The 19,846-nt window shown below is 44.5% G+C and overlaps 3 protein-coding genes across 14 annotated transcripts in view; 2 read left to right on the top strand and 1 right to left on the bottom strand.

Moving 5' to 3' along the window:
- The window catches only part of LOC119461238 (cullin-5), a 40,131-nt gene extending 25,724 nt beyond the window's left edge, over positions 1–14,407 (top strand). Inside the window, exons 10-16 of the mRNA XM_037722467.2 lie at positions 1,307–1,438; positions 4,659–4,782; positions 7,804–7,976; positions 10,773–10,934; positions 11,415–11,533; positions 11,634–11,757; positions 12,513–14,407. Coding sequence (XP_037578395.1) covers positions 1,307–1,438; positions 4,659–4,782; positions 7,804–7,976; positions 10,773–10,934; positions 11,415–11,533; positions 11,634–11,757; positions 12,513–12,707 — 1,029 coding nt within the window. The 3' untranslated portion in view covers positions 12,708–14,407. The remainder of the gene's footprint in view (positions 1–1,306; positions 1,439–4,658; positions 4,783–7,803; positions 7,977–10,772; positions 10,935–11,414; positions 11,534–11,633; positions 11,758–12,512) is intronic.
- LOC119461239 (cysteine-rich PDZ-binding protein) lies at positions 14,306–15,098 on the bottom strand. The gene has a single exon (XM_037722468.2). The coding sequence runs from the start codon at positions 14,928–14,930 to the stop codon at positions 14,631–14,633; it is 300 nt and encodes a 99-aa protein (XP_037578396.1). The 5' UTR covers positions 14,931–15,098; the 3' UTR covers positions 14,306–14,630.
- A 509-nt stretch (positions 15,099–15,607) lies between these two features.
- The window catches only part of LOC119461243 (chromatin assembly factor 1 subunit B), a 50,360-nt gene continuing 46,121 nt past the window's right edge, over positions 15,608–19,846 (top strand). For 7 of the 12 annotated variants that reach the window (XM_049672142.1, XM_049672143.1, XM_049672132.1 and 4 more), the window contains exons 1-6: positions 15,608–15,693; positions 15,949–16,073; positions 16,533–16,638; positions 16,737–16,763; positions 19,017–19,119; positions 19,193–19,296. In XM_049672142.1, coding sequence (XP_049528099.1) covers positions 15,951–16,073; positions 16,533–16,638; positions 16,737–16,763; positions 19,017–19,119; positions 19,193–19,296 — 463 coding nt within the window. In that variant the 5' untranslated portion in view covers positions 15,608–15,693; positions 15,949–15,950. The remainder of the gene's footprint in view (positions 15,694–15,948; positions 16,074–16,532; positions 16,639–16,736; positions 16,764–19,016; positions 19,120–19,192; positions 19,297–19,846) is intronic. The other 5 variants (XM_049672137.1, XM_049672134.1, XM_049672135.1 and 2 more) reach the window with 5 other exon arrangements.

Here is a 19,846-nt window from a genome sequence, read left to right on the forward strand (position 1 = left end):
AGGGAGAAACCGAGCCAAGACAGAGCGTTGTATTCGCCACTGCGGCTGCTCTTGGTTAAGTGATATGGACTGTTCGGGCATCCTGCGACATCACATAGAGACGGCATTCTCTGCCACTTGCTGTTAGTGCGAATTTCACGAGCCAGCAAAACCAGAGTAGCGCTATGCAATAACAAAACTTCTCAATCACGGGAGCGACGCAGAGTCGAGCGAAAAACAAAACCTTCCGATCCCTCGCGTCGTCGTCAAGAGCTCATCAATTAGTTTTTTTCTTGAAATCAAAGAGAACTGAAAAGTAGCATTTTTTTCCGTCTTATAAGGCAATGCAATCATCTTTTTGCTACGAGTGGCTAAGTACTAGTGAGAAAATTATAATAATTAGTGCCTACATCATCAGGCTACTGCCTGAAAGCTGAGGGGGAGTCTCAAATCGTGTCCTGCGTTTACCTAAATTTCTCGATTACTAAAGCTCTGTTCGCCATAATATTGATGCCTTAGACATTCCCGAGCATTAGCCTATCACTTTAGCTTGACTGAATATTTTCGTTTTGTGTCACTTTAAATTAGCTGCAGATGTCATGGCCTTCGATACTCTGTGCATGTAATTCGATTACAGGGCTGCGTGGAAACTTAGAAATAGGTACGAGTGCTAAAAAAATACATTTATTATTTAACATTCGACATAAGCGCCAGATGAAAATCGCAAGCTTTATTTAACTTAATTCATCAATACAATTGCTCCAAAAAAGTAATATTCAATCTAATCACCCAGCAGTAATAGCTAGCTTTATTTATCAGGTTTTTTAATAGTTGGCTTTACTTTCACATTCAAATTAAATATCAAATAAAATCAGTGGTTGCTGGCGTGATGGAAAGCTCATTTAAAATTTATTAAATGGATTTCAGCCCATGACATCTATGCGTTTGAGTAGAAAGGTAGGTATTTAATCATGTTTAATATGCAGTGTGGGCTGATGTACGACAAATATACAACACCTAATCTTTTGCTATCCATGCAAGTTTTTCAAAAAGAGAAGCTTGCCTGGGTTGCACTTTGCAGTAATTTATTATATGCGATGCTGTTTGAAATTGCGAGGCCTGTGGTATCTGTGCTCTAATACTGAGCAGATGACAGCAGCGCCTTTGTATGTCTCTGTTCTCATGCATGTGTCCTCTGCACTGTGCTAACTCAATCGTGAGTTACTAACAAGCCTGTATTATTGTTTTGGAAGTAATGTCTTGTGGTGTATTTCGTCGAGGTCTCACCGATTAACGCACAGGCATTTACTGTTTGTATTCTTTTCAGTTACTGGTACTACGGTATGTTCAAAACAAGGACGTCTTTATGCGATATCACAAGGCCCACCTCACAAGAAGACTTATCTTGGACTCATCAGCCGACAGTGAGAAGGAAGAGAATATGGTTGAGTGGCTAAGGGTTAGTGCCGTGTGCTGCTTTCTGCATGTTATCTTGCTATGTTGGTCACATGTCTACTATTCTTATTTCTCACACTTTGGGTCTGTGCTTTAAATATTAGTACCGTCAGCTAGCTAATGGTATACTTCTTGCCTTAATGGCATTGTTGGACTGGAGTGGGCCTAAAAACACTCTTACGCAACCTTCAAATTCGTTCGGTTGGCCTCTGCACTTTTACAACTGGAGAAGGAACATCAACAGAAGGAATTACATGCACTACGTGATAAGAAACTGACTGACCGTGAAACATAATCGCAGGAAATAGATGCATAACACATCAATTGAGGAGCAAGGAAATGTGTAAACTATTCACAAATGTTCGCAGCACCAATCTTGCTCTTGGTGGTTGTCATGTGTTTTGCATTGCCTCATTGTTAAGTTTTTCTCATCAGACAATTGTTGAGCACTCGCCAAATGGTGTCATGTTGTTAGTGCACCTTTGACCGTTTCCAGTCTTCATCTGTGCCAACACTGCGACTACAGTCGAATCCCCCTAACGAAATTTCCCGCCACAACAAAGATTTTCCGATTCCCCGTCAGCTGCCCATAGAAAATAATACAAAAAAAGTCTCTCCATAACGAAGGCGCTTTATTCAGTATTTCTGCTTCAACGGGCTTTCCGAGAACAAAACTAGGACTGAATTGAAATTGGAACTGCCGAATAGTCAAATTAGAAGGCCCTTCCAAAGCTGTGACGATCATGTGTCCACTTGAACAAGTTTTTCGCGAATGAAATCAAGTTCAAAGTACCGATTTACGCTACTGCAATCCATAGCCACCACGTGCCTGCGCGAGACTGCACGGGATCACCACAGTCTCTGCCGTTTGCTGTGTGTGTGTGTGTCCGGTCGAAATGGCTACACCAACGAAGAAGCGTAAATTGGCACATATGAAGAAGAAGGCGCATATGATTGCCGAAGCAGAATGCGGAAGAAAAAAATGAATGATCGCCAATGCTTCGCCCGAAAGGCGAAGCATCCCTTAATTGCGATAGCAGATTAGTAGACAGTTATACGAACTAAGGATCGTAGTTTTATCGGCCGTATAAACTTGTAAACATTCACTTACTAACTAAATTGCCAAGCACGGAGTCACATGCGCACAGGTAAACATGAACACATCTCGCTCGATGACTGCGGAAACTCGGTGTCAACACGCTGGAGTGAGAAGGCGCGGCAATAGCAGCAAACAAATTGACCTCCCTGCCGTCTCTCGCTTCAACGCTAACTAAACGTTGAAAGCACAGCGCACACGACTCTACCGGCACTACCGTATTTTCCGGTCTATAAGACGCACCCCCCTCAAACCGGCAGCTTTTCTGGAAAAAACGTATATAAGTCGCACTGCTGTATAAGACGCAACTCTTCGGTGAATGATTAAAAAAAAAAAGTTTTGACGTTTCTCTCCGTGAATGCGGGTCATGCGCAAGCGTATGGGTGCCATATACATTTCCGCTCCAGGCACATTTCTGCTGTCGTGGTAGCCGCGATGTTCCGTATAAAGTCCAAGGGCGATAACATCGTCCCCGCATGCCATACGCTGTATGTGCGAGTGAAAGCGTCCGACGGTGAGCCGAATCGCGCACAAAGGAGGAAAGCGGGAAGGCAGCGTGGGAGGGAGGGGGGGGTTGTACTCTGGTAGCAACTGCGTAGTTTGCGCAGCGGCGCACGCCGCGTCTTGAGAGCGATCTGCAGATGCGACGAATTAGGGGTCGGCCGACTTGCGGTCGGCCTGCCGCCGCTTGCGTTGCTGCTCCGTCCTTCTCGCATGGCGCTCAGGAACTCGATCACGAGAAGAACCCGGCACCTCGATAGCGCGCACAGAACACGTAGGAATTAGGTCAACCAGCGCGCTTCGTGTGGCCATAACATCGAATCCGATTTTGACGGCAGTTTTCCCGGGGAAAAAATTTTTTAAACGTACATAAGTCACACCGTTCTACAAGACACACCGACGAAAAATTCAGAAAAACATTGCGTCTTATACATAGGAAAGTACGGTAGTTGCACTTTGCCCACATCGCATATCGCCTTGAGCGGCGGCCGCATTTTGATGAAGGCGAAATGTAAAAACGCCCGTATGCTTGCGTTGTAGGGCACGTTAAGAACCCCAGGTGGTCAAAATTAATCCGGAGCCCTCCACTACGGCGTGCCTCATAATCAGAACTGGTTTTGGCACGTAAAACCCCAGAAAGAAGAAGATTGCTTTCAAGATACGGCGGCCGCGCCGCAGCCGCTGTTGTCAACATGATGGCAACCCGCTAGACGCACTGACTCCGGCGACTGCTTTGAAAGTAATGGATCCTTTAGACTTCATCTTAAAGGTTATCGGAGCCCACAACAATGACATTGAGATGGCTATTTTAACAGACTGTGAGATTCGTGTAACGCTTTTGCTTGCCAAGCTTGCTGACTTTGTCATAAATATGCAGTGAAATTGTGATATTTCAAACTGCTTCATTGCGACGGCGCATGTGCTGCAAAATGAGTGTTTCGCGATCAGCCAGGCACGCGCGTTGGGTAAGGCATCGGCCGCAATCTACGAAAAATGCTGTAACAGCAGCGCAAGATGCATTTCCTTGTGAAGTGGACCCTTTACTGACTGCCTTCAGTACGTCTAAACTTTTGCCCCCACGCCATCGCGAAGATTTCCCGGAAGATGGTTTCGGTTTCGTTCGTGGCTTTGCCGTTCAGCGTACGTATATATATACTAATTTCCTGTCGACGAAGTTCCTCCACAACGAAATGTTTCGAGTGTCCCGTGAATTTCGTTGTAGTGGGACTCGACTGTAACCGCTGAATTAATTGGAGAAAAAACGGCGCAAAAGAGACGAGGACGACAGAGAGATTGCCCTTCTGACGCGATAGAAAGTTGATGATGTCACAGAGGTGCAATTCATTTTTCCATCTATGTAAACCTTGTTTCCTCAAATAAAACTTAGTTGGAAGTTAGCGTCCGTCTGTTGTACCTGTCTTCTTTTCGTCCCCGTCTCTTTTGCGCTGTTTTTTCTTCAAGTATGTTACACCAACTCGCTCACATCAAGCTCCTGCGCTGAAAATTATTTTGCGATGGCGCTTTTTCTTATTTAATACCAATTATTTCATGGCTTTTCTTTCTTTTATCTTGTATACATCTTCTTCATCGTTAATGTTTGTGCCGGTGATGCTTTTTTTTCTCTCAGGACGTAGGTATGCCTGCAGACTATGTGAACAAGCTAGCGAGAATGTTCCAGGATATCAAAGTCAGTGAAGACCTAAACCAGCAGTTCAAGGATGTGCACAGAAACAGCAATGAGTTGTTGGCTGGTGTGTACTGTTTGATTTCTGTTTTACTAGCTCACTATTCTCAGGTGGTCTGTGCAACTACGGCTACATGACTTGAGTGAAACATCCTGCTTTGCTAGCAAGCATTGCCTCTGTGTTAGTCTTGTTACGTAACAGAGTCTGTGACGGGCATTGTTGCAACACTGTGATGTTAAACTGGTTTTAATAGTGATCGTAGTACAACCTACTATACGTGTAGGTGTTGTTTATTTTCATTAGATTTACATTAACATCTGTGTCAGCAGCAAATAATACATTGCACTGGTTATGCATTAGTTAACAGGCTTCAGTTGCTTAAAATATAAATTTAATGCGTAGAATATCACTCTGCTGAGATCAGTCGCACTGTGTCAGACTGTGCCAGACACAGAACTTCAAGATGAAAGCAAAAGCTGAATGTCAGTAGGGCGAAAAAAAAAGTATTTCACGTCGGGATATCACACATTCTCGTGTGATTAAGAGTTGAGTTTATGATACTTGTTTTAACCGTTGTTATCTGACACAAAAAGTGCAGGAAGTGGAAAGTCATTAGAGTATTTTTGTGTGTGTGTGTGATTTCGTTAACTACTTGTAAATTTGGTTTTGTACCACCACTCTCATTCATCAAGAGGGCCTTATAATTCTTACTCTGCTTGATTTGACCTGCTCTGCTTGATCTGCTTGATTGAACTTTTGACCACAAATATTTGGTGTGTTGTGCAGAGCTACCAATGTATGAACAAAAGAGGCTCGGAGAGCTTCGTTTCATGTAGCTTTGAACAAGTGCATTTATAATTAACTATTTGTTTCTCGCAAGAGTGTCATCAGCAACACATTTCCCCTTTTGTTTCCTTTACATGCTTGATTGGACACAGACATTTTCTAAGGCAAGGAAGTGCTACACTTTACGTTCGTTACAAAGGACCCACGTACAACAGACTTTCGGATATAACGGACCATATTTCAGCCTTAGTTTGCTCTACCTATTTTATTAATGCAACAAAGTTTGCTTTTAACGGACAGTGCTACAACAAACTATCGGCTACAGCGGACAAAATTAGCGGCAATTTTTTCCAAAATTGGCCGTATAAAGCGTGCTTTTGCCGTGTTGACACGGGCGGACACCGGACTTGCGAGGGTCAGCCACCAATTGCGGTTCAATCTCGTGCGTGTATGAGGGAGAAAGGCGGGGCGGAAGCGCACCGTCTCTTTTGCGTGCAAGCTGCAGGGGGAGGTGAGGGAAGGGTTTCTACTCCTGCGGCTGCTGCTTACGGCGCGGCCGCCGTATCTTAAAAGTGATCTTATCTTGAAAGGACTAAGTGCGTTCAGTGCCGGTAGCTTCACATGCACTATGCTTGCCACATTTAGTTTGCTGGCTGCTGCTTCCGCGCTTCCTTACTGCAGCGTTTTGACAGCAACTTTCCGCGGTCATCGAGCGAGATGTGTTCATGCTTACCTGTGCACGCGTGACACTGTGCTTGTTAATTTAGTTAGTCAGTGAATGTTTACAACTTTATACGGCCGATAAAACTACAATCTTTACTTCGTATACCTGTCTACTAATTTGCTATCACAATCGATGCTTCGCTTTCCTAACGAAACTGTGACTTTTTCTTTTTTTTTTTGCTTTTTTACTTTGGACGTTCGTCACTCACTCTTTGCAATAGCGTTGTTAGACATCGCGACCAAAGTTTCGGATATTACGGACTGCGGATAAAATGACCATTTTTTGTTGGATTATGAGGGTCCCTTGTAAGAGAGTTGACTATATATGTCATTTAGATCGCAATTTTCCAGCTAGTCCACAAAGCTGGTACAGTAGAACCCCGCTGTTACGTTTCCGGGTGCTGCGTTTTCCCGGCTGTTACGTCGTTTTTGGCCGGTTCTGGCACAGCTTCCATAGAACCCAATGCATTGGTAACCCCACTGTTGTGTCGCAACTTTGGCCGCTCAAACTGCCGGGGGCGAGACCTATGACGTATTTTCGGTTTCTTTCAGCAAAAGTATGGCCTTTGAGATCTGTATTTGCTATCTAGAGATGATGTCTATGATGCGTTGTGGCCCTAAAATTAGTTTTGGTGCATAGATGTTCCATATAAAGCCCAAGGGCGATAATGTCGTCGCCGTGCGCCGTACGCTGTATGTGCGAGTGAAAGCGTGCGAGGGGAGCCGACGACCGCGTCTAAACCTCGCGCGCGCAAAGAAGAAAAGCAGGGAGGGAGTGCACCTTCTTTCATTGCGCTATAGGCACCGGCGAGGGAGCGAGGGGGGAGGGAGGATATAGTGAGCGGCAGTGTACTCTAGCATCAACTGCGTACTGCGCGCGGGCCGTATCTTGAAAGTGATCTGCGTTGGAGGCAGAGTCTAGGCAGTGGAGGTGTGTCGGCGGCTCGTAGCTTTGTGCGTGCTCTGTGTTCTCGGCGCTCAGTTTGCGTTGAAGCGATAGACAGCAACACGAAGACTCGCCGCTGCAGCGGCACTTCCTCATGCCAGCATTTGACAGTGCATGTCCGAGCTCATCTAGTGTGATGTGTTCATGTTTGCCTGTGGGCACTGACACCATGCGTGTTAATATAGTTAATAAGCGAATGTTTACAAGTTTATACGGACGATAAAACTACTATCCTTACATTCTATAACTGTCTACTAATTTGCTATCGCAATCGATGCTTTGGCTTTCGGGCAAACCTACGACTTTTTTTCACACGAAGAATTAGAATAATATTGTATGCAGTTCAACACCTTCATTTCTCAATTTTTCCTATTTCTCGGCTCTTGCGTTTCCCGGCTCTTATGTATTTTTTTTACAGTCCCGTAAAAAACGTATTAGCAGGGTTCTACTGTAATAGTGTAACAACACACATACAGTGAGGACCGCAATTGTTCGTAAACAAAAGGTAGAGTAGTGCATTGTGAATGTATCTCGTCCTGTTTCTGACGTGCCATTGTGTACGTTCATTAAAAAGTAAAACGTTTTGTGCTTCATTACACTTGCTAAAGGCTACATGTGACCCATTGTTTCAGACTCAATCAACATCAAGATTCTAAATGCTGGCGCGTGGGCTCGAGGCAGTGAGCGTGTTCAAGTTTCACTTCCTCTCGAGCTGGAGGACTTTATTCCCGAAGTGGAGGAATTTTATCGGCGGAAGCACAGCGGCCGGAAGCTACAGTGGTACCACCACATGTCCAATGGAACGGTACCTGTGACTTATTTTTCATAATTATGCTCATTTACGCAAACATGGTGCAAGCTTACAAAGTCCAACTTGACAGTACAGCAATCCCTCGTTATAACGAAGTCAGCTGGACGGCGAAAAAATTTGTTATAAGCAGTAATTCGATATAAGCAACCACTCGTGAAAAGCTAACGCAGTCGAGCTTTAATTGCGCCACAACTGTGAGGAAGTCAAAATACTATGTATTCAGTGGAGCAAGACAGGCGGTGAGCTTTGGCTATTTCAAGTTCTTACCGGGTGCGAGCAACCCCAGCTCTAATTTGACCAAGCATTGCACGAGGCCAAGCTTGCCAGCTATGCATTCAACCTTATTTCGCAGCAGGTGTAAGTACTCCCACGTCTGCACCATAGTTGGCACTTTACATGGCTCTTCGTCCTCGTCGGCGCCTCCAACAGTGTCAATTATCTCCGCATCCGTCGCTGGGGCGACCACGGGAGCAGCAGCATCAGCCGGCGCGAATGTCTCGAAGTCGCCTTCTACCTCTTGGCCAGCATTTTTATGAACAGCCTCGTACAGATTGCTGAAGGTCTAGTCATCGTCAGGCTGGTCATCATCAGGGTTGCTGAAGACGGCGCCGGAAATGCCGGCGTACGCAAAGCAGTTCGCGACCTTCGAAGGTGCAAGTTCTTAATCGTTCTCAAAAAACGATTAGCCACTCATTGTGGGTACACAGTGGGATCGTGAAAACTGAACGGTTTTGCAGGAGGGGCTTTGCATGATCACTGGGCAATTTTTTTCTGAGGTGTGCAGCTGTGAAGTTTGCAAAACGGGAGTTTTTCGGTGCACTGACGACACTGTGCTAATTCTACGGTTCGAGTGTTGGTGTTCGCGCACCGTCACATCCGCAGCATTAACAAATGTCCTGGAACAAAATTTAATGACGCTACCATGCATTTTGACCATTTATCTAAAGTCGGATGGCGCGAATCGAGCGTGACCGGCTTGAGAAAATCGCCAGGGAAACATCAGCTTACGTTCACCCAGCACGTTGACAGCCTGACACGTCGCTGGCGACGCTCGTATTTTTCATATTTTTGGTAAGTTATCAGTCGATTTGCACCGTCAAAAGTGCAACGAAGCTAGGAGCGGTGTTTTATTGCGATGCAGGCCGATTATGGCGAGCGGCGAGCAGATTTCTAGGCCGGCTTCCCCAAAGTCATCTTCCCGATTTGTTAATGTAGCTCCTTGCGTCGAACATCGCACTTGTAATCGGAGGGACATTTCTTTTGTGCTTTTCAGCACGTTTCAGCGCCAGAAGTGATCTTTAGCGCGGTAAAACTTTGCTCATCGAATGCACCCCATGGAATGCTATGGCACAAGTCTGCCCACGGTCTTTTGCCCACTTTTCGGCATCCAAGAGACAACGGTTTTCTGGCATCACAGAGCGTCAGGAAAACTTTATTTTCGTGTGGATTCTATTACGGGGGACACCAGCAATGCGACTGCAACAGAGATTAACTGTTCGGGCACGCTGCACCATGGAATTTGACAGCTTCCGTTCGCTCCGCAGTAAACAGCTGGGAGCACTCGGCACTCGCTTGGTACCCGTTACTAGGCAGTCATCAGTCGTGGGTTTGGTACTTTTGTGGCCTGTTCTGTTCCTGCGTGGCACTAATTCGTCAGCGATATTAATCTGACACTGCATGCGCGACAGGGTTTCACTCGCCTCTTCTCTCTAAGCGGGTCAAGCTCTGCGTGCGCTTCGAGTAATGCAGCTTAAAATGGATGCATTTGGGTCTGGACCGGAAGAAATTTCGAGTAAAGCGATTTCGTTATAACAAGGGATTACTGTATTTATGTGACGCTTAGACTTTGCCGGCAGTTTTTCTTGATGCAGAGGGACAGTGTGCAAACAGACCATTTAGTTCTTCATTGCATGATGTGAGCTGCTGACCCTAATGGTCTGCATTTGCATGTGTTTACAAACAGTTGACGGACCAAGTCGCAGGTTCAGCCCTCATACTGAGCATGATGTTGCTAACCCACACCAAACCGCAACATGAACAATGACGCTTCCTACTGTTTGCTCACAGCAGAAGCCGATGCTGCTGAGGCATGTCAAATTCATTTCGCAGACTGAGTTGGAAATTTTTTGTCATGAAATCTGTCAGTCAGATTGCTAGACTCCAACTCGTAGACCCAACCTAGCACTCGCTCAGGCGAAGTGGCTGGCAATTACTTGAGTCAAATAGGTAGTTATCGGTTCAGCAAGCCAACTCAGGCTGTTCTTATCTCATTTATGCAAACACTCTGAATGACTGTCCGGATATGCTTCCAGAAGGAGTTCCTCAAAAAGTAAGGGAAAAGTATAGGTATGGACAGAAAAAGTAGCATGTGGTATCACAGGTATCTTGATAGTAGTAGTGGAATAACCCTCATGGAAGCTGCATATTTTCTAGATTTGTACCATTTTTACTTTGCTTTTTGAAAATCTATGTATAATTCAGTAAATATTCTCTATGTATAATTCAGTAAATATTCTCAGTGTTTTATTTATCCTTTGTAAACTATTGGAGTGAATGTCTGTAATATGCACTAATCGCCACCTCGTTGTGGTTGAAGACTGTGGTCATTATTATCTAGACCCTGTGGTGTGCATGATCCTGCCTGTCCCATTACTTTTCCATACCAATTTTTTTGCCACATGCTACAATGAACCCACTAGCCAAATGCCACAAACTGTTGTACAAGAAATGTGCCTCCAGGAACTTGAAACAAGCAGAGGAATGTCTCACATTGCTTTTTGTTTTCTTCAGATAACCTTTTGTAATCAAGTGGGCAAGTTTGACCTGGACGTGACAACGTTCCAAATGGCTGTTATGTTTGCCTGGAACCAGCGGCCTAATGAGCGCATCTCTTTTGAAAACCTCCGACTAGCCACCGAACTACCAGATGCTGAACTTCGGCGGACACTCTGGGTGTGTGTCATCGCTATGTTGCTAACATCAGTGCCATCGCACTGATAGCGTCGATCTGAGTGTACAGTACTATGTGTCCTAGAACCTCACTGCTTCGTTCTTAGTTTATGCGATTGCTAGATTCACTCATTCACAATGAGAGCATAGCATTTGCGCCATTCAGGCTGTCTCACCAGTTGTGTCCTGTGAAATCTATCAGCCCCATCAACCAATCGGGCAGCATATCTTGGAGAAAGAAGGTCTCAATCATTGCACACCAGTTGTCCACATTGTCGTTAAACCATTTCAGTAGCTCAGTCATCACAGCAGCAAGTATTTGCTTAGATAACACAACTTTAGCATTGCCAGCCAGAAACTATAAGTGTTTTCGTTGGGTGTAATAGCGCACACATGAGATTTGCTTTTAGCACTACTACAGACTTCTGAAAAAGCGTTTGCATACTTACAGCTTCCTGACCAAAATTTTCATTGTCTTTGCAGTCTCTGGTTGCCTTTCCGAAATTGAAACGGCAAGTTCTTCTGTGTGGGTTTGAGGCTAAGTCACCTAAGGACTTCGACGATGGCACCCAATTTTGGGTGAACCAAGAATTTGGAGTCATGTAAGCTGTGAATCTGTGTCTTATGCTATTGTTGACAATGTGTTCTATGGGCACTTGGTTTTTGTTTATCCCATTTTCAAATGATCTTTTGCACTTTCAGAAAAAATGGCAAAGTTCAAAAGCGAGGCAAAGTCAACTTAATAGGAAGGCTTCAGCTATCAACGGAGAAGAGCAAAGAGGAGGATAATGAAAGTATAGTTCAACTCAGAATACTAAGAACACAAGTACGTCATTTTGTTTTTTTCTGTACACCGTGAAGGGGCGGGGGAGGGATTTTGCAAGTTGAATTTAACAGCATATGTGCTTATCGCGAGATTGTTGATGTGCTGTTTTGTTATAAAAGCATGTCTTCTGTTAGCTTGTATATCACGTCAGCAAAGAATGTATAGTTCAGCTCGGAACACTGAGAACACAAGTAGGCTGCTTCGATCATTACCTGTAGTGTCATATGCTCATGTTTTTCACTTTTCTTTCTCCCTTTGAAGCAATTTGCCCATGCAAATTTTACAAGCTCAACCTAACTTCGCATGATTGTAGAGATTGTTGATGTGCTGTTTTGTCGTAGTTCAGCAAAGAACAGAGGAAGTCATCATAGCTTTAGTTAGGATTTAGGTACATGTTAAATGACCCCAAGTGGCCAAAATTAATCTGGATTTCCCCCTACTATGTCTGTCCTAGCATGAGTGTAGGCAAGTTACTATTGCATAGTTCAGCCCTATTTTCAATAATGTCCATGACAGCATAATGAAGACAACCATGATCAAAGTTGGAAGCAAGACCGGAACTCGTGTGGTTGGCAAGAATTGTGGCAAAAAGATAGAATGGTGTTGGGAAAATATAAAATATGTTATGAAAAACTGATATTTTCGTCTGCACACACAAGCTGATGTCTGTTTTTTTCTTTTTTTCAGCCCGTTAGTTTAATTTATATAAATTAAATCTGGCTACTTACAATTGCTTTTCATGTGTTTGTCTGCAGGAGGCAATTGTGAAAATTATGAAGATGCGCAAGCGGATTACCAATGCCCAACTGCAGACGGAGCTGGTGGAAATATTGAAGAACATGTTTCTGCCTTCAAAGAAAATGATCAAGGAGCAGATTGAGTGGCTGATAGAGCACAAGTACATGCGTAGGGACGAAGAGAACATCAATGAGTTCATCTACATGGCTTGATCCAGCCACATGCGCCGGCGCAGTGGTTTCCGAACAGTGTGCGCACTCGCTCGTATGGACCAGTCGAGTGCTGCGAAAGTTTGCCCGGTTTTTATCCAAGCATCGCCCCCTTCCAAGTCTAGGCTTCAGGGCAACCCGTCAATCACAGCGGTGGCCATCTTGCCAAGGAACGCTGTACATTGTTTTCATAGGAAAGTTGTTTTACTTGAGAAGCTGTTTTCTTTTTGTTTTACAAGGATGTGACCACCCTGGTCAGACTGTCATTCATCTGTAGTACTGGAATTTCATGTTCAAAGTGAGCTGACTCATAGTTTTACATTATTTTCGTTGAACTCATCTGATCAAGTGCGAGACTGCCACACAACGTGAACAAAGTTGCCTGTTTCGTCTCACTTTTCTGAAGCATGGTTAGATACTTTGCTAAAGGAATGATACTATTTCCGGTGCTGTCCTCTGTTGCCAACAGATTTGAGCTTTTCTTTAAATATTTTGAGAGTTCCTCTTCTGAAGACTTGGAAGAACGGCAACACATAAAGCATTCAGCGTTGTACTATGATGATCTTTGATGGTACTGGAGCAAGCTTCAGCTGTGAAGTTGCTTGAACGGAAACGTTCAGGTTTGACTGGCATGCCCTATTCCATAGGCACAGATGGCAAATGTAGTGTTTGTCTACCTGACAACAGCTGTAAGCCATTCAAAGATCTGCAGGTCATGTGTTGCTAAGCAAAGTAGTGAGAGTTCTTTGGGAATATGTACTGAATATTGCGTTGACAAGGTAGCCCAGTATAAATGGCTCTTCCTGGTAAACTGCTCACTTGATTTCATTCAAATTTTGCACAGAGCTGACATTGGGTGGCGTTTTGTTTTTATACCACATTTGAGTGCCGTGCTTGCATTCTCCACAATAAATTAGAAGTACAAATTATCTGTGGTGATACCACACGAAAAAGTAATTATATTACTGAAAGGAGTGGTGGTGCAGTTGCAGGCAAGATGGAATGTGGTGTAGCTTATCCCTCAGGGCAGCAGGTGGCACCACTGTTGCCTCTGCTGATAACATGTTTGATTTGGCATTGCCACATGACTCATTTCTGATTTATTCTGGAAATGCAAGTACAGCATCAAAACATGATGATAAACAAAACATTCACTGCCACTTCAGCATGATGAAATTTGAGCACAAGCTACGGTCGGTTTAGCCAGAGAACCACCTTATAAAGGGGCATTCTTGTCGACCCATTTAGTACAACCTAGCGCAAATTAAGTTTGCGTAAACAATGTGTTATCTGAAATGTTGCTGTGATTTGTGCATTAATGCCGCGGTTGTGCACAGAAAATAAACGTCTTTCAAATGTAGATTAAACCAGTAGAAACGAAGATCAACTAAAATTGGCCAGACAGCGATTTGCATCACAAGTAGTAGTTGGTGCCTCGCCATATGTAGATGTCTCATGATTTAACAAAAATACATGGTGGTTTGCTGTGACAAATGATAAAACGCGCGATTGCCTATTCTTTTCGCAGCCAACATTTTTGCCAGGACACGTGGACTTGCTACAACCGCATGATGCCCAAGCAATTGCAAGATAACTCGACATAGCTTTTGTACATATTTATTTATTACAGCTACTAGGCCTTTTACCGACAGAGACGCAACTTATTTTGTCTGATCGTGTTCGAACAGTAGGCCTGTAAGGGGAGGGGGGTGGGGGCGTGCATAGTGAACGACTCAGTTCACGGGTGGAAGCCTTTGTAAATATGTTTTACATGTGAATAAACAACTTTGGAACAACACACCGGGCGCCACTATCGTCATTTTCTGAGTGCTACGCACTCCGCGACAGGTCACAAGCAGGCTGCAGATCATGTTTCCGGTGACGATGCTGTAGCAGTCGAACCACGCGGCGAAGCACGCACACGTTTCAAGTCGACGACTGCCTGTAGTTCTTGGTCTCGAGGATCTTCTTTCCGCACATAGCGCAGATGCCTTTCTTGTAGGCGCACCCCTGGCAGTAGTTGGACCCAACCTGGTGTACCTTCTGGCGACAAATGCGGCACTCGGCGAACTTTCCATAAGGCGTGAACCTGGCCTTCTTGGCTGTCAGCGCCTTGTTTTCGTTGATCATCCTGCCACCACCTTCTGTTGTGTTCCGAGCTCCGGCTTTCCACGGGTCCGGGGTGATGACTTTTCCGAGCTTCTTCTCGCACTTTTCGCACACCATCTTTGCCAAGCTAGGCAATCGTTACCTGCTAAGATCGTTAAATGAAGCACATTAATGCTACTCAAAAGCTGCGAGGAACGGATACAGCTTGCAGTTCACTGATCTGTTTTGCTGCGATGCTATTATAGCGCTGTAACGTAAGCTGGATCGTCTTGACTTGACCCTACTTGGCTACGTTAAAGCCCCTTAGGCCACTTTAGGCCCTTTGTCGTTGATATATAAAGCCACTAAAAGAGGAAAATCGTAAGGAAAAAGGAGGCATTGGGAAAACATACAGGAACAGTTCTGAGCATGTTCTGAGCTAGCGTCGTAGTTAGCTCGCTGTAGCAAGATGGGTTAACCATGAAATTTGTCTTAGGCGCAGTCCAACTTCGTATTGCGATAGTGTTATATATACTTAACAAGTTTTGCATAGGCTTTGAGATTTTAACGTTCCGCTGTTTAATGCGGATATCTCAAAGGCCATGCTTTTGCGGTACTGCGGCTGCATAAAATAATGACGTCATGCGCGTGTTTTTTTTTTTTTGAAACATTACGTTAATTTAAAATATTTTGCACGAACAATAAAATAATTTATTATTACTGAGGCTCTACACTCATAAGGCGTTCATGAAGATTATATTTTATGGGTGTCTTTTTTTATTTGATCGCGGCACGTTAATATCCGACAGGCGGCGATGCGTATTGTTGCGGGATCTCGCGGTTGGCGCGCTTTGTAGTTTGCGCACATTTTCATGCTGATTTGTCGGCGCTGTTTTATAAGGTTTGTTTAGTTTTCCATTGGTACTCTTTAAAACAAGAACAACTTTTGCTAAATTATTCCTTAATGAAGCGACCTAACGCTGAACTTGTTTCGCTGCATGTGTTTTGTGATATAAACTTCGCGCACCGTCGATCCGGCGGTATTTGGAAGCGGCTACTGATCCTGCATATTTGTTCTTGTATCGGAGAGGTTAGCCGCAGATATAGATATGCCCACGAAAGGTTGTTCCCCCGGGAATTTGCCTTCCTTTTGCAGGAATGAAGTGCCATGTACCGGAAATATCCTGGCACAATCGAGATCCCATCTTGAGCATCGACTTCCAGCCGTCAAATGACAAATGTCGAAGGCTGGCCAGCTGTGGTACGGACACGCATATCATGGTACGTTTATCGTTCTAAACCGGAATAACTGGTTCCTTTCCTCGCTTTACTGATAACCTCTTGTCACGCAAAGCTGTACAGCCTCACTGCAACCCCTCCCTCTTTTTATTTTTAGTTCTTTCGGGAAAGCGTAACTCCCATGTCTTCGTTTTTGGATAACTTGAATGCTTATATATGCATCCTGTTCTGTCACCGATTATGGATTTGCGGGTGTTTTCTGGTGCTCAGCCTTAGTTTAGTTTATTTCGTGTTAGTCAGTTCACGTAATTTCTCCTGCAACTGAGATATCATTCACGTATGGACTATGCTAAGATAATCTGAGTTTCTGCTCACCTTCAGCACCGAGGAATCACTCGTTTTTCTCATTCTTTCGTTCTCTCTCTCTTATCTCACTCGAATTTTTTTGCTAAACAGCATAGCAGTTGACTGTTGTTTGTTACTGTTCCTTCCGGTACATAGATATGGTTCGTAATAGTGCACCACAATGGGGAAACCAGCCTTGAATTTCGCTCCGACCTGAACAGGCATACCAAGACCGTCAACACTGTACGATTCTCAAATAATGGTGAGCAGTGGCACTCTCCTCGTTCCCATAAGACTGCGCAATGGCCGATTCTGATGTGAGCTCTCATTTTTATGTTGATCCTATTTCCGACCTTTCAGGCGAACTACTTGCATCAGGAGATGATGGTGAGTTCACAGGTTCTTTTTGTTCCTTCGTGTTTGAATTGATGGACGTGTTGCAAACTACAATGAAAGTGATTAAGCAGAAGAGGCTTCAAGAACACTTTGTGACCCTAGTGTGTTGAAAGCGTGTCTGTTCTGTTACACAAGTTTCTGCCTGGATGTTAAAGCAAAGCTTTCATTGGTTCATCCCTTCCACTTTGCGTGGGTGGCTGTATGGCCATCTAAACTGGGCCGATCTCTGAAGCTTTGTAATCAAAAGTTGTGGCTAGGTGGGCAGTTCCCAATGCCAGTGTGCCGCTACAGGGGATTTAATTTAGTTGTAACGCGAGCCAATCCTGAAACCAGTGCACCTGGCACCCCTATACAGCATGCACAGGATTAACCAACAGAGCACTTGCCTAATGTCCGTGCAGGGTATTCATCAAAGGCTGTCAGGATATTCATCAAAGGCTGTCATTCCTTCAGCTGCAACACCTACTTGGCCTATGGAATAATGCTGCCAGTGCAACGAAGGCACCCTTAACCTTACTTAGAGACTAGAGACATGGGTCTCATTGAGATAAATGTCATGACTCGGTGGCGCAATGGTAGCATATCTGACTCATTGAGATAAATTAATTTGTTGGGTGTTATGTTGGGCATCTGTGATGGGCACTGTGCATATCATTTCATTTTTCATCATATCCACCTGGAGTAGCAAGCTAGGAGTGTCGCTAGGCAAACCTCGCCAGGATTCACTAAAGAGCCTCTCTCCCTCTCCCTCTCTCTCTCTCTCTCTCCGATAGCCTATCTCAGAAGTTCTAATGGGAAGCTATCGCTTCACTTTGATAATCATTCTCCGATTGCTTGTCTCTTTTTTTTTTGTACTCAATTATGAGAGTTGTCCATAAAATAAAGTTCCCAAGGAGCTGCAGCCCCGAGGAACGCTGTTACGTGGGATCCGGCAACATTGGCATGTAGCTTGGTTCCCCCTCTCCCAGTCCCCACCCCGGCGAGCTGTCTGCGACGCTCAGTCGTGGCTTGAGAGCAATTATAGAGATGGAGCTCCCACTTGCGTCTCCCGCCAGGTGCGTATTACGCTCTGCGATTAGTTTTTTGTGTGCAAGAAATACTGTGCTGGTGGATATTTATTCCCAACTGTGTAAGTCTACGGAGAAAAGCGCATGAGCGTACAACACGTGCACAAATGGTGCAGAGAATTCAACGACGGATGCACAGACGCAATTGTTTCAGACGAAACAATTGCGAAAGACGACACAATGCTGAAAGATCGAAGGGTGACAGTTCGGGAGCTCTGCGAGATGATCCCTGATGTCAGCAAGACCTGCATTGACAAAATATTGACAGACCATTTAAGTTTGTGCAAGGCGAGTCCCGAGAATGCTTATGAAAGTCCGCAAACGGCAACATGTTGAAGCAGCCTGCGAATTTCTTCAGGCCTACAAAACATATGGCGAGGAATTCTTGGACTCTATTTACTATAATAGTCACTGGGGATGAGACCTGGGTCCACTACACGACACCCGAAACGAAACAATCTCGTCGGTGGAAACATCCAGAGTCGCTGAAGCCGCGGAAGTTCAAACAAACACTGTCTGCCGGCAAAGTGATGGTGAGCAACTTTTATAACAGGAAGGGGTTATTGTTGTGCGAATTCATGCCTGCTGGTACAACAATCAATGCGGACCGCTTCTGTGAGACGTTGAAGAACCTTCGCCGTGCGATTCAAAACAAGGGGAGAGGCATGCTCACGAAGGGAGTGCATTTCCTTCAGGACAACGCTCATCTGCGCATCGCCCGTGTAACAAACGATCTCATCAACAAATTTGGATGGGATACTGTCACACACCCGCCCTACAGCTCAGACATAGCCCCAAGTGACTACCATCTCTTTCCTGAAAAGAAGAAACACCTGAGTGGGATGCATTTCAGAACCGGAGAGGAGCTGAAAGATGTTTTAACCAACCTTCATGGCGCGGCGGGAGATTTCTACGATTCAGGCATAAAGAAGATGGTACACTATGCAAAATGCATTGATCTCAATGGCGATTATGTCAAAAAAAAATAGGGGAAAGTCTAAGCGTTCCAAAAATGTATTATTCAATGCCAATAAACATGTTTTTCATTGCGAAAAATAATTGGGAGCCTTATTTTATGGACAACCCTCATATTAGTGTGACTACCTGCATTGAGCTAGCCAGCCTTGCTCTGTCTCAATACTCTGTCTACGAATGCATTATGTGGATTCCATGACAGATGCAAATGTTATCATTTGGAAACAAGTGGACAAAAACCCCGGTGACGTGTTCGACGAAACAGTAGAAAACAAGGAACACTGGGTGGCGCAGAAAGTGCTGAGGTGAGGCGAGCCCATGCACGAAAACGTCGTAGCTAAGCTTTTTTTATGCTTTGTATTTCTTTCCTAACATTAGGGGACACATTGATGACGTCTGCGACATCTGCTGGTCACCCGATAATATGTACCTGCTGTCTGGGTCGGTGGACAACTCTGCCATTATCTGGAACGTTGAAAAAGGTATGCTTATCTCGTATTCTCTAGTAATTTTGTGGCATTATTGTAGCAGTTAAGTATCCTGATTGAGACGAGCCGAGTTGTATGCTACCAGTTAAAGTGTCTCTTGAAGTGCACTTTAAAAATTTTTTGGGGTGGCAAGCTTGTTTGATGAGAAAGAAATGGTTTATACACTAACTTGAGGACTCGTTGCTAAATTGCATTTATTCTGAGCATGCTACATGATGAGCTAGCGCTGGGAGTGCTTGTACAAAAAGAGTGGCTTGGGGGGGGGGGGGCGTGTACCATTTAGTGTGAGATAATATGTTCATAAACATTGTTCTACGTGAAAAGCAGTCATAGGAAAGGCCTATTTATGAACCAGGCAACATCTCCCTATAAAGGGTTGCAATGGCAATAATGGTTTTTTGGAAATTGGCATAAGAAAGAAAAGGCTAAAATGCCAGTACAGTTACTGAATCGGACAATGTTCACTTTACTCTGACACTAACCACAAACACGTCGTAGCTAAGCTTTTTTTATGCTTTGTATTTCTTTCGTAACATGAGGGGAC

Source organism: Dermacentor silvarum, chromosome 8 (assembly GCF_013339745.2).
Source record: "Dermacentor silvarum isolate Dsil-2018 chromosome 8, BIME_Dsil_1.4, whole genome shotgun sequence".
NCBI classification, from domain to species: Eukaryota; Metazoa; Arthropoda; class Arachnida; order Ixodida; family Ixodidae; genus Dermacentor; species Dermacentor silvarum.

What these genes read in the sequence shown, in the direction of transcription:
- LOC119461239 (XM_037722468.2), bottom strand. Translation starts at nt 14,930, where the DNA reads ATGGTGTGCGAAAAGTGCGAGAAGAAGCTCGGAAAAGTCATCACCCCG.